Raw genomic sequence first — 15,270 nt, forward strand, 5'->3', positions numbered from 1 at the left:
TGCTGAAACTTGCAGGCTGCCCCCAGCATATCCTTGGATTGTGTTAGTGGTTGATGCAAGCAACGCATTTCACTGTATGTTTCAATGTACATATGACAAATAAAACTAGTCTTCAATCTTTCAGTGATATGGCATTAAAATGCTCAGAGATGGCGTACCTCTCCTTCAGGAGTGTCTGACGGACATAGCATGCCCCACTGTGATGGCTGCAGGGACCTGGGACCACTCACTTTCCTGGTCTTCTCAAACTGTGAGGAGATCCTGGTCATCATACCCAAGGCAGCGATGTAGGACAAACGTGATAATACCTGAGTCACCCCCTGACGATCCATCTTAAACCTTTTCAGAGACCAATTTCCCTGGAACAAATCACAGTGACAAGATTCTGAGTTGATAACAGTCTAGACACAACAGTGTAGGAGTAGACAATGGTAGATTTGAGATGCAGCACAGTAACAGGTCTTTCTGGCCCAATGAGCCCACACTGCCCGATTAAGAGTCATAGGTGACTACAGCACAGAAACATACTCTTTGGCCCATCTGGTTAATGCTGAACTGTCCCATTGACCAGCACATGGACCACAGCTCTCAATACCCCGTGTACTTCTCCAAACTGCAAGTGATCCCTCACACACCACTTCCACTGGCAGCTCGGTCCACCCTAAGTGATGAAGTTCCCTCTCATGTTCTCCTCAAACATTTCACCTTTCACTCTTTTCTATGATCACCAGTTTAAGCCTCAATTACTCGCATGTAACCCGCAGTCTCTGGGCTGTGGGAGGAAGCCAGAGCACCCGGAGGAAACCCACGTGGTCACGGGGAGAACGTACAGACAGCAGTGGAGTTGAACCCGGGTCACCGATGCTGTAGCTGCGTTACATTCATGGCTCATTACCACGCTTCCCCAAACCTAAGGAAAGTCTGGCTGATAAATACAACTCCAAAGATGCAGTCCTGTTTGGGCCAGTCTGAGTGCTGTACATTTTAATAAGACTAAAAAGCTCTGGATAATTGTCCCAAACAAAAAAAACAAGTACATTGCACACAGAGAATGTAACAGGTGTATGCTTTATTTATTTATTCAGAGATACAACACAGAGGAGGCTCTTCTGGTCCTTTGAGCCATGCTACTACCAATGCCCGACAACCTCGATTTAACCCTAACCTAATCACAGGACAATTTACAATGACCAATTAACCCCCCCTCACTGGCATGTCTTTGGACTGTGGCTGGAAACCAGAGGACCCAGAGAAAACCCATGCATTTGATGGGGAGGATGTTGAGGGACTCCTTACAGGGGACTCATCACTACACTACAATGGCATGATGCTATTAAATTACATAATGTAAAGATGTTTCTAATATTCAAAGTTCTTCTGGGCCTCACTGGACAGATGTTGGAATGACATTCTCAGCTGGGTACTCAGACCAGGAGATGCATTCTTAAGATAAGTGCTTGGCCATTCAGAAAGGAGATAAGATGAAGTTTCTTCATTCTGGGGGTGGTGGGGGGAGTGCATCTTGGAAACTGTCTACCCAAAAAACGCTGTAGAAGCTTAATTGCTGAGTATAATCTAAACGAAGATGGCATATTTTTAGCAATTATGGGAGTTAAAGGATTAGTGCAAGGAATGGTGGTGAAGTGAAAGAGTGAAAGATCAGCCATGATGTTAGTGAATGAGAGAAGAGGTTTAAAAACTGAATGGCCTGACTTCTGTTTCTATTTCTTATGTTTAATTGTCAGCAACTTAAACAAAATGCTCATCATGACTCTAAATGATTAGAGTTTAGATTCAGAGATACAGAACAGTAACAGGTTCTTCTGGCCCAGCGAGTCCATGCTGCCCATTTACATCACGTGACCAATTAACCCATCAGCCTATACATCTTCAGCACGCAGGAGAAAACCCACTCGGTCATGGGGAGAGTGTACAAGCTGCTTACAGACACTGGCAGGAATTGAACCGGGATCACTGGCGCTGTGCTGTAATAGCATTACACTAGCTACTGTGCTGCTTATGGTGACATATTCAGTGAAATGTTGTCTGCTCTGCCCGTGATCACGCAAAAACTACAGAGTTGTGGACACAACTCAGCATATCACAAAACCAGCCTCCCCTCCATGGACTCTGTCTACTCGTCTCACCGTCTCAATAAAGCAGCCAGTGTAATCAAAGACCCTGCCCATACCAGACATTTTCTCTTCTCCCCTCTCCCAGGGGCAAAAATTACAAAAGCTTTAAAGCACGTACCACCAGACCCAAGGACAACTTCTATCCCACTGTTATAAGACTATTAGAGGATCCCTACTACAATAAGGTGGATGCTTGACCTCACAATCTACCGCCTTAGGCACATATATACAGATAGGGTGCCTAAGACTTTTGCACAGTACTTGCATTTGTCAACGTGGAGTGGAAAATGAGTTTGAAAATCTGATGGGAGCAAAGGATGTTGGGAAAGATGAGGGTGGAGTGCCACAGGAGGGGTGTGGGACAGGTGGCAGAGGAGTGCCAGAGCAGGAGGTGGCACAGGTGCTGAGACACCAGGCAAGGTCATTTGATTCCAAACAATTGGTTTATTGATCATTACAGAATGTCTCTCTGGTGCTTCCTGCTCCCTCCCCTCTCCCTTCCCCTTTTCCCAACCATGATTCCCCTCTCCCTGCCCCCTTCCCACTCTCAGTCCACAGTACAGACCCATATCAGAATCAGGTTTATCATCACTCACATATGTCATGGAATTTGTTGTTTTTGCTGCAGCAGTATATTGCAGTACAGAAAATAATTACAGTACTGCAGTGCTTAGGCCAAGACCTTTGCACAGTATTATGCCTAAATATTAGATTGCACCCTACTGTCTGCCTGCACTGCACTTTCTCTGTAGCTGTGACACTTTATTCTGCATTGTTATTGTTTTACCTTGTTCCCCCTCAACGCATGGTGTAATGATCTGATCAGTACGAACAGTATGCAAGACAAAACACAAAATACTCTGCAGATGCTGGGGTCAAAGCAACACTCACAACACGCTGGAGGAACTCAGCAGGTCGGGCAGCATCCGTGGACGAAACATCGACCGATCTTTTCCACGGATGCTGCCTGACCTGCTGAGTTCCTCCAGCGTGTTGTGAGTATGCAAGACAACATTTTCACTGTATCTCAGTACACGTGACAATAATAAACCAATTCCAGTATTTTCAAGGTTGGCAACAGTTGATCACCCTTCTATTGTATAGCACTGCCTCTACACACACAGGACATCGAAAACTGAGAAATTTAGTCATAGAGCCCTACAGCATGGAGAGAGGCCATTCAGTACAACCTGTCCATGATAACTGTTATGCTCGGCAAGTTAGTTCCATCTGCTCATATTTGACCCATAGCCCTCTAAACCCCTCCTATCCATGTGCCTGCCTCAACCACCATTTCTGGCAGTCATTCCAAATACACACCATCCTATGCATGAAGAAGCTGCTCCTGATGTCCATTTTAAATCTCTCGTCTCTGATGTGAAACCTTCTTGATTTTAGGATCTTCTCCCTGGCAAAAAGCCAGAGTACTTTTACCCGTGGCACTCCACCCTCATCTTTCCCAACATCCTATGCTCCCATCAGATTTTCAACCTCATTTTCCACTCCACGTTGACAAATACAGTACTGTGCAAGAGTCTCAGGCACCCTAGCTGTATATAGGTGCCTAAGGCTGTAGATTGTATTATGCAACTCTGCCTGTCACGCCACCTCTCAATCTCCTACATTCCAGGAAACAAAGTCCCAGTGTACACAACCTCTCTTTCTAACTTAGGTGATATCCTGGTAAATCTTTTCTGCAGTATTTTAATAACATTATTCCAGTACTGTACAGTGTACTCCAAGGTGCCATGGTACTGTAGAGGTTAGCACAGCGCTTTGTTTTTTGGCATGTGCCAGTCTGTGCGTGAGCATCTGCGTGTGCGTGTGTCTGCAATGATGTATTTTTCATGACTTTTACAAGGCGTGGAGCGAGAGAGAGAGAGAGAGACTGTGTGGCGCGCCACTCCTCACACAGACATTTTTGCAGTATTTTTTCCTTTTTATTTTACGACACTCAACCCGGTGTGGATGGAAAGTGTACTCGGGAGCGGACCCGACTGGTTTCGAACCCGGGAACCTCCGCTCCTGGGTCCGGCGCCAATGTCATTGCGCCACCAGCCGGCCCAGCACAGCGCTTTTACAGCTGAGGGCGTCTGAGTATGGAGTTCAGTCCCAGCATCCTCTGTACATTCTCCCCATGGAATGCGTGGGTCTTCTCCAGGTGCTCCGGTTTCCTCCCACATTCCAAAAATGTACCGGGTAGGTTAACTGGCCTTTGACAATTGTCCTGTGGTTAGGTTAGGGTTAAATTGGAGGTTGTGGGGTGCGGGGGGGGGTGTTGCTGGGTGGTGCTGCTTGAAGGACCGATTCAGTGCTGTATCTCGAAATAAACATTTAAAAAAAATTAAACCATGGGCTTGCCAACCTCCCTCTGGAGTGCATGCCTAACATTTCTCGTCACTCATTAAGAGAATCAGTAATTCCCAACTGCTAAAGGACAGTGCATGCCTCCTTTTTTCTTAACCAGAGCTTCACTAGCTGTCGTTAGAGAGGGCTTCCAAAACCTGCCAACCTTGCCCTTAACCTAACAGGAACATGTAAGCCTTAAACTCCTGATATCAGACATTCAAAGGCCTCCCATTTGGGAGTTTTGTCAATTGTTTGTGTAACCCTCAGGCTCGGACAGCTTGGGTTCGTCTAGGGGAAAACAGCCTCTGGCCCCGCCAAACTCAGAAATCACGTTTCTGTGGATGCTGTGTAATGTACCGCCCAGTTACAAACCCACAATACAAAATATCAGACAGTACACCATATGCAATTACATGATTGAACTTTATGAATCTTAATTGAATATAGGGTTAGTAATGAAAATTAAAAAAAGGGCCCATTTCAAGGAAAAGTCAAAAGTGCATGTTGGAGCTCACTCATTCGCCATTCTTCCACCATCGATCTGCTCCGAGCGTCACCGACTTTCAGGCCCTGCTCCTCAGTCCACTCCATCTGGTGGTCTACCAGCTCTCTCCACACGTGCCTTCCCTCTTCATCTCTCCTCGACCAAAGACCATGAAAAATTCCCTTCCAGATTCACAAGACAGAGCAACAATCTCCGCTTCGCTAACATGCATACCACAGTCCTGTTATCTCCAGTCATAACCCAAACGTTGCTGCTACAGAGAAACCGTTACCTCAGCAGTGAACACTACAGAGAAGCCATTACATTAGCAGCGAAACCTTACAGCATGTTACATTTGGTAAAAACAATTAGTGACGGTAAACACCGTTGAGAGGATCACCAGGGTCAGACAGAGGGCCTGAAGTACTGTTGAGGATCTCTACCACCCACCCTACAATCTTCTTGACCCACGACTGTCAGGAAGGAGATACAGAGTATCAGGACTAGGTAACAGCTTCTTCCCTCAGGCTGTGAGACTAATGAATACCCTGGCACCACCGGGGTCTCATCACTCGGACATCAAGCTGTTCACTGCTTCCATGCTTTTTGAATTATAGTTTATAAACTTATTCTTATTTAAGTATAAATAAACTTATTTAACCAATTTCCCCTGGGATCAATAAAGTATGACTACTACTACTACTATTCATGGTAATACTTTGGGTTATGTGCTGTGTGTGATGTACGTTTTGTGGATGTACCATATTCTGGAGGAACATTGTTTTGTTTGGATATGGGTGTGTTTACTTACACACACACACACACACACACACACACACACACACACGAGATTGACTCAACAGTGGCACTTTCTCCCATAACTACTACACAGGAATGAAACCCATCAAAACAAGAGAAACTAAGCAATAATTGAAGTCAGTCACTAACGTGCAACACAAACACAAATTGAAGGTGCTTACTGTTGAGATGGCGTTAACCATGCCGTTAGTGATCTGATCCTGGCGCATGTGCTTGACAATGTCAAACTGGGCAGCTCGCTGTTTGGGAATGATCTGATCTGCAATTTTCTTCAGCTCAGAGTTGAATTTCTTGAATAAATCTTCAAAGAGTAAGGAGAGGAGCTGTTCGAGTGGGAGGCACAAGGATGGGAGTGCAGATGAATGGACAAGCCACGATAACATTCATATCAAGTCACACCTTGAAATTCAATAAACCTGGCAACAAGTTAATTCATCCACCAAGCAGCTCTATGATGGCATTTAACACGCACAATAAACAATTACACATTTTAGAGAGAAATTAGCTTTCTGATTATGCCATCATGAATTAGTTTAATGTCAGGGAATTCTAATTAGGTACCTTGAGATTCCCATGTTACTTTGAAGGCTTCTGATTGCCAATTCTTCATTCACAGAAACTAGTTGTTAAATTAAAGGCAATATGGCAGACTTAATTACATTATCAGAGTGGGTAGGATTAGACAATCTCCAAAGCCAATGTGTTAATCTTTTGTCTTTAGGGAAATCCTTTGCTTTCCAGGGAGCCCTGAATTTGGGACCGTTCCATATCTCTCACCAACAAAGCGAGAAGCATTAGGGACAAAAAGCTGGCAACAAAGAATAGGGAAATGCAGAGGAAATAATGAACACATTAAAAACACTGAATATTAAGGTGAAAGATTAAGCCGGAAAACTGGCAGGTTTTACAAACACCTCCACTGGCTCCAGGCCTGTTAATTGTCTGGTGGTTACACAGCTTAATGCCGCATGTTGGAACTCAACTGACTTAGCCGCTCCACTCTTATCTACAATCCAACGAAGCTTTAGCCTCCCTCAATCCCATGTGGTGTGGAGTGAAAGCCAATTGTCTCCACAATTTTTGAACACAGCTCCTTCGTTTCAGATACCTCTCTCACTGGCCTATCCAGCATAGGCTCACAACTTAATTTTCTCAATTACACAGGAAAACAGTTGTTTTAATTGGTCTTCAAAGTGGTACCATTGCATTTTTTACCTGCACCCAGCACAGGGTGGAAACCATTTAGAAACTTAGATGGACTTCAATTTGGTGAGATTTAGAAGAAAATATTTACTCTTCCTCTTAGATTTGTAAATTATAAAATTGAATTTAATTCCAGAGTAAAGTAAGATGATTCATTCTGTCCTTTAACAGCAGGGGATAAAATTTTAAAGTGATTGGAGGAAAGTACAGAGAGGAATGCAAGAGGTAGGTATTTTTACAGAGAGAGCGATGGGTGTGTAGAATGTGCTACCAAAGGTGGTAGAGGCAGACACATTAGGGACATTTACGAGACTCTTAGAAAGGCATATTGATGAAAGAAAAACGAGGGGCTATGTGTGACGGAAGGGTTAGATTGATCTTGATCTTAGATTGAGCAGGCAGCGCTCACTGTGGGTTATAGCTCAGCAATACCTTTGATCCCACAGCCCACCCGGCCCATCAACTCCCTGATGGTACATGCTTCAGAGATCTTCATGGGAGGCATACAGGGAGAGCTCCAATAAAGGCCAAGTGGCTGATCATCTCCCAGCTGGTACATGCTGCAGAGATCTTTATGGAGGCATTAACAGAGAGCTCTGAAATAGGCCAATTGGCCCATCCTCTCCCTGCAGGTACATGCCACAGAGATTGTTATGAGAGGTGCAAGTATAGTAAGTAGCCAGTATCTTTTTCCCAGGTTGAAATGTCTAACACTACAGGACATGCATTTAAGGCGCAAGTTCAAAGCTGATATACGGAGTAAGTTTCTTTTGTCAAACATAGAGTGGTGGGTGTCTGGAATGCGCGGCCTGCGGTGGTGGAGGTAAATACAGTAATGGTGTTTACGAGGTTCTTAGGTACATGAATGTGCAGGTAGAAGGAATTAGCTTAAAGATACATTTTAAATAAGATTAGCTTTATTTGTCACACGTATAGCTGCAAGAAAAAGTCTCCCTAAGAAAAAGTATGTGAACCCTTTGCAATGACCTGATTTTCGGCGTTAATTACTCATAAAATGTGGTCTGATCTTCATCTGTCACAATAATAAACAAATACAATCTGCCTAGACTAATAACACACAAACTATTGTACTTCTCATAGCTTTAGTGAATATATTTTTAATCATTCACCGTTCAGGCTGGAAAAAGTATGTGAACCCTTCTATTTAACAACTGGTAGAACCTCCTTTAGCAGCAATAACCTCCATCAAATGTTTCTTGTAGCTGCTGATCCGTCTTGCACAATGGTGAGGAGGAATTTTACAAAAGTGTTTCAGTTTATCAATATTTCTGGGGTACCTTGCATTAAGAGTCCACTTCAGATCATGCCACAGCATTTCAATAGGGTTAAGGTCTGGACACTACTCTGACTTGGCCATTCCAAAACACAATTTTTTTTCTTTTTAAACCATTCTGTCACTGATTTACTCCTGCTTTTCAGATCACTGTCTTGTTGTATCATCCAACTTCTATTAAGGTTCAGGTGACAGACCTCTACCCTGACTGTCTTGATACAATTTTGAACTCATTGTTCCCTCAATGATACAAGCTGTCCAGGCTCTGAGGCAGCAAAACAGCCCAAACCGTGATGCTCCTTCCACCATGCTTCACAGATGGGATGAGGTTTTGGTGTTGGTGCGCAGTGCCCCTTTTCCTCCAAACATAGCGGTATGCATTTCTGCCAAAAAGTTCAACTTCTGTCTCATCCGTCCACAGAACATTGCTCCAGAAGAATTGTGGAACATCCAGGTGTTATTTCAAAACTTGAAACGTGCAGCAATGTTTTTTTTTTGGAGAGCAGTAATTTCCTCCGTGTATCCTTCCCTGAACGCCATTCATGTTCAGTACTTTCCTTATAGTGGACACATGAACAGAGACTTCAGCAAGTTCTAGAGTTTTCTGCAGGCCACTGACTATTACCCCTGGGTTCTTTTCCACCTTCTAAGCACTCATTGATTGGAACACCAGACCCCAAATAGCTTTTCCAGAAGGATTTACTCCAGAGGCTCACATACATTTTTGAGCCTAACTGTGATTGTTTAAATGGTATACTCTGTACTGACAAGAGGAAGTACAATTGCTTGCAGGTTATTAACTTAGGTAGATTGTGTTTGTCTATTATTGTGACTTAGATTAGACCACATTTCATGAGTAATTAATGCAGAAAACTAGGTCATTACAAAGGGTTCACAAACCTTTTCTTGCAAATGTACATGGAAACATACAATGAAATGCCATTAATGTCAACCACCAACACAGCCCAAGGATGTGTTGGGAGCAGCCGCAAGTGTCGCCATGCCTCCAGTGCCAAAGTAGCATGTCCACAATTTACTGAAGTGCCATGAACACCACCACACTCTTCCCTCTACATAGCCCAGCATTCTGACCTCTCCAATTCCTTCCTCCTTCACAGGCAGCAGAAAGAGATTGATGTGGAAAATTGCCAAAGGAGGGATAAAATGACAAAATTGGAGATAGAGAGACATCACATGTACCTGTCCAGCCAGCTCCAGGCGCTTGTTACCATAATAATCTCTGTCATCTACTTTGTTGGCTCCTTGTGCCAAAATCACCCTCCGAACCATAACTGCGGTATAGATACACTTGGCACGGAAGTTGAATTCTTTAACCTGCAGATGAGGAACACAAGTTTTTATTAGATTAGATTAGATTATGAGGACACACAGTCCTCTTTTATTGTCATTTGGTATTGCATGCATTAAGAAATGATACAATGTGGGGGGAGGAGAAGATGGCGACGCAGCACACGTGGCTGTTCCGAATGAATATCCTATGTGTAACTAGGGGCCGTGCACAATCCGGATTTGATGGAGACAGCCGTGAGAAGCACGGAGGAACACCTGGAGAAACTTCTGAAATGCCTGCTTCGCTGCCACTGCTACTGTGCAATTGAGAATCTCCGGAGGGGAAGGCCCCAAATCCTTGGCCTTGCCTATTGCCGGGGCCGGGGTCGAAGCACTCAGTAGAGATGGTGCTCGGTGTCGGAGAGCTGGTTGGAGGCTCGGAGTTTTCGGACGGACTCGGAGTCGGACTGTGGTCGGATGCTTCCAGGATGCTGCATCGGCAAGTTTGCGGCACTGGTGGTTCACCGTCTGCGTGAGATGATGGGACTTTCGAGAGACCTTGAGACTTTTACCGTGACATGGTCTGTTCTTATCAAATTCCGGTATTGCTTTGCACTGTTGTAACTATATGTTATAATTATGTGGTTTTTGTCAGTTTTTAAGTCGGTTTGTCATGTGTTTCTGTGATATCATTCTGGAAAAACATTTTATGACTGTCCCATTTACTTTTCCAGTTAGACCCAGTTCTCTGCCCTTTCAGAGGTTAGAGACTATTTTTAGTTGTCACATGTACATCGAAGCAAACAGTGAAATACGTTGTTTGTGTCAACGGCCAGCACAATCTGAGGCTGTGGTGGGGGCAGCCAGCAAGCGTCATCATGCTTACTAACCTTAATCTGAATGCCTCTGGAGTGTGGGAAGAAACCGGAGCACCCAGGGGAAACCCACGTGGTCACAGGGAGAATGCAGAAACTCCTTACAGACAGTGGTGGGAATTGAACCCCAACGCTGGCGCTCACTGCTACGCTACCGCACTTTACCCTCAGCTCTGCCACCTCTGGCTTCTGAAGTCACGCTGAACTGACATGCACTGCTCTTCCCATCACCATAGAGATTATAACATCACTCTGTGTACAGGAACCATGTCCTTTCCATTCTGAAGTCACGCTGAACTGACTTGCACTGTTCTTCCGGTCAGTGGTAGAGATTACAACACCAGCCCCTGTACAGGAACCATGTCTCTTCCGTTATGTGACATGTCACTTTAACTCTGTTTCCATTTCCACAACGGATGGTGCAATCCTGGTCATATTACGATCGAGGAACGTGTTTGTAGACAGGATATTGAACTTTTTGCTGTTGGACTCTGGCCATATTCCACCGAGATGCAACACTGGGCGTCACGGGAGGTTGTTCCTGCCTGTGGCCATCGAACTTTGCAGCTCCTCCCGTGGAGGGTCAGACACCCTGAGCCAATAGACTGGTCCTGGACTTATTTTCCATCTGGCATAGTTTGCATTTTGTTGTTTGATTGTTTGTGGTTTTTGTATTGCTATATTTATGCTCTATTCTTGGCTGGTGCGGATGTAACGAAACCCAATTTCTCTCGGGATCAATAAAATATATCTATCTATCTATTTGCAACCCCAGAGCAATGATATTACTTCTGTTGCGTGATTCTGTCAAATCACGGGAGTGGGGGGAGGGACAACACGGTAACGAAGCAGTTAGTGTGATGCTATTACAGCTCAGGGGGTTGGAGTTCTGAGTTCAAACCCGGCATCCCCTATAATCAAGTTTACAAGTTCCTTTACGTGTTCACTTGGGTTTCCCTCGGCTGCTCCAGTTTCCTCCCACAGTCCAAAGACTGGCCATTGTAAACTGCCTTGTGATTAGGCTAGTGTTAAATAGGTGGGCTGCTGTGCAACATGGCTCGTGGGCTGGTAAGGTCTGTTCCATGCTGTATCTCTAATTAAAAATAAATTTTTAGAATTCCTGTTTTGCCTAAATTGAGAAATGTTAACTAGAGTCAGGACATTTGTTCTGCACGTTTTTTACATCTTCTTGAACATACCAGAAATATTTAGGTTATAAGGTCCAGTTCTGGAGCAGGGCTTGAACTTACGTTACCCTGGCATGCTCATAAGCATGTTACAGTGAACCAAGTTGTTGTACTCAGTACACAGTCCCAGCCTACACAGGAACAGCAGCAAAATTATGCTTATACTCAGAATAAAAATATTAAACACAAGAGATGCTGCAGATGATGGAAATCCAGAGCAACACACAAAAGATGCTACAGGTCAGATAGCATCTATGGAAATAAGTAAACGTTTCAGCTCGAGACCCTTCATCAGGGCTGGAAAGGAAGAGGAGCAGAAGCCAGAATAAGTGTGGGGGGAGGGGGAGGGGGATGGGGAGAGGTACACGCTGGCAGCAACACACACAAAATGCTACAGGAACTCAGCAGGCAGGCAGGCAGCATCTATGGGAAAAAGTACAGTCGCCGTTTCGGGCTGAAACCCTTCAAAATCCTGCCGGAGAATGGACCACAGGAGCAAAGGAAGGAGGAGATGATGGGTAGGTGAGGAGAAGATAAGGGGTAAGAGGGTAACCAGAATGGGGAATGGAAAAGTCAGAAGAGGGAAGGGTGAGAAATTACTAGAAGTTAGAAAAATTGATGTCCAAATATTAAGGACTTTGCACAGGACATATGAATGATGGTTGATTTTAATCTGTATACTGTACAGGGGTGGGGGTGGGGTAAAAGAGAAGGAATATCTCATGTACCACAGGATCTGGTTTTCATTCCGGGTTTACACTGCCAGTGAAATGGTTGCTGTGTGAATGTGCAAACAGATATTCAGCATGAACAATGGGCTGTGAAAGGGCTGAATCACTGCTCCTGTCCACATAAGATGCTGACACCTGATTCTGTTGACAATGAGCTGAGGCAAACTTGTGTACATGTCAGGCAGCAGGCACAGGACTTCTGCCAGCTCAATCTTTTCTTTTACATACAATTCTGGACCACATTTTTTAAAACAAGACTCTGAAGTGAATCTGAATATGTTTCCAGTCACAAACAGAACAGAGAACATTACACATTCAGTGCTGGAGGGGGGAACTCAGCAGGTCAGTCAGTATCTATGGAAATGATTCAACAGCCGGCGCTTTGGCCTGAGACCCTTCATCAAGACTGGAAGGGAAGGGGGAAAAATGCCAGAATAAGAAGATGGGGGAGGGGAGGGGAAGGAGGGCAATCTAGAAGTGATAGGTGAGGCAGGGAGGTGATAAATAGCAAAGGCAAAGCTCTGGAGAAGAAGGAACCTGATAGGAGAGGAGAGCAGACCGTAGGAGAAAGGAGAGGAGGATAGGCAGACAAGGAGAGGTAGAACATTACAGCCCAGTACTAGATTTTTTGGCTCACAATGTTGTGCCAACTTTTTAACCTACTCTAAGATCAATATAACCCTTCCTTCCCAAATAAACATCCACTTTTCTATCATCCATATGCCTATCTAAGAGTTTCTTAAATGGCCTAATTGCACCTGCCTGTACCACCAGCTCTGGCAGCACGTTCCACGCACCCAACAGAGGAACTCAACAGGTGAGGCAGCATCTATAAAGAACCAACGTTTGAGCTGAGATTCTTGGTCCAAACGTCAGCTCTTTATTCCCCTCCACAGAAGCTGCCTGACCTGCTGAGTTCCTCCAGCATTTTGTGTGCGTTGCTTTAGATTTCAACCTGCAGAATGAATCTCTTGTGTTTCGGAAGGGTGGGAGACTACACAAGTTAGTGTTACAATCACGGAGTCCAGGAGGAAATAAAGAGATGAAGTGTTCGGCAGCAATTCATTCGCACTGAGAACACCAAGGGAAGAAGCTGAAGATGACTGACCACTGTCCAAACTCCCCACTGTCTAATAGGCCACTGACTTCATGAAGTTTCAGGTAATATAAAATACTTTCAAAGGAGTGAACAGAAACTTATTGATTTCTTTTCATGGTCATGGCCTGGCGCACGAACTTTTTTTTTGAAACTGGTTAACTGGATTCCAGTGTTGATTGGCGAAAGAATGGGTTACTATGGGGACACAAGTTGCATTGCGGAATTGTCCGCAATGTGCAATGAAAACAGCTGCTGGATTTTAAACATCGAAAAGCCTTTGTTTTGCTTGTACAAGGAAATAAAATAGCTCAATAAAAAAAACATGGCATGTACTGACCAGTGTAACCATTTACAACAGAGAGAAAGAAATATGGACATATTGACTGAGAGGGAATATCACAAGAGACTTGTAAAAGTGGAAGCTGGAGATTAAGATAAGGCTGAATGAGAGGGCAAGGATAATCAGAACTTCTTTGGGTATTTATTCGAAAGAGGATTTATCAAGTGGATTGGAGGGATGCTGGTTATTTAAACAACGTTTTGTACACTAACCAAATTGAGTATGTTATTAAAGCATGTGGTAATGAGATCAAAAGTGCTTAAAACACCATTTCTGTAATATTAACCACTACGGACATCAAATTTATCCTTAATTAACTGTACTTACAATCAGAATCAGGTTTAATATGGCTGGCATACAGTTTGTCATGAAATTTGTTACTTTGCAGCAGTACAGTACATAATAAACCATAAATGACAATATAAATAAATATAAAATTAAATAAGTAATGCATCACGACAGCAAAAAAGAAAAATAATTCGTGAGGTGTTTTAGTGTTCACGGACGGTCCAGAGATCTGATGGCAGAGGGGAAGAAGCTGTTCCTGAAACACTGAGTATGTGAGTGTATGGAGAAGTACTCACAAGACAGGAACAAGGGGAATATGATTCAATCAGAACAATGTGAAAATACAGCTGGAAACAAAGAGGTTAGTGCATTTCCCCTGCTGCAACAAACGGTCTTATCTCAGCACCTGAAAAGTGTTGACAGAGTCAGAAAATGGCCAAGATGAGGCCAGTCTCAGGTTGGAGGAGCAACACCTCATATTCTGTCTAGGTAGCCTACAACCTGATGGCAAGAACATCAATCTCCATAACTATCAGTAACTTTTTCCCCGCCCCCCCCCCCCCCCCCCACTTCCTCAATTCCTCCTCTGGCCTCCTAACTCTTCTCCTCGCCTGCCTATCACCTCCCCCAGCTACCCTCTAATGGCCCTTTCTCCCATACTCCACTCTCCTCTCCTATCCGGTTCCTCCTTCTCTAGCCCTTTGCTTTTCCAATAAGACCAAAAGGCATAGGAGCAGAATTAGGCCATTCAGCCCATTGAGTCTGCTCCACTATTCTATCATGGCTGATTGATTATCTCTCTAAACCACATTCTTCTGCCTTGACCTTTGACAACCTGATTAATCAAGAACCTATCAATGACTGGGCCTGCAATTAACTCCAAAGATTCACCATCCTCTGGCTAAAGAAATTTTTCTTCATCTCTGTTCTAAAGGGATACTCCTCTATTCTGAAACTGTGCCCTCTGGTCCTAGTCTCCCCCACTACAGGAAACATCCTCTCCACATCCACACTATCTAGGCCTTTCAATATTCAAGGTTTCAATGAGATCCCCCCTCATTCTTCTAATCTCCACTGAGTACAGGCCCAGAAACATCAAACACTCCTCATACGATAACCCTTTCATTCCTGGGATCATTCTTGTGAACCTCCTCTGGACCCTCTCCAATGCTAGCA

The 15,270-nt window shown here is 44.2% G+C and overlaps 1 protein-coding gene across 1 annotated transcript in view; it reads right to left on the bottom strand.

Annotated features, from left to right (window-relative positions):
• The window catches only part of polr3b (polymerase (RNA) III (DNA directed) polypeptide B), a 146,605-nt gene that overhangs the window by 87,170 nt on the left and 44,165 nt on the right, over positions 1-15,270 (bottom strand). The window contains exons 8-10 of the mRNA XM_072267353.1: positions 9,485-9,619; positions 5,949-6,110; positions 159-359 (exon numbers count right to left, since the gene is read on the bottom strand). Coding sequence (XP_072123454.1) covers positions 159-359; positions 5,949-6,110; positions 9,485-9,619 — 498 coding nt within the window. The remainder of the gene's footprint in view (positions 1-158; positions 360-5,948; positions 6,111-9,484; positions 9,620-15,270) is intronic.

Source organism: Mobula birostris, chromosome 9 (genome assembly GCF_030028105.1).
Source record: "Mobula birostris isolate sMobBir1 chromosome 9, sMobBir1.hap1, whole genome shotgun sequence".
Classification (NCBI taxonomy): Eukaryota; Metazoa; Chordata; class Chondrichthyes; order Myliobatiformes; family Myliobatidae; genus Mobula; species Mobula birostris.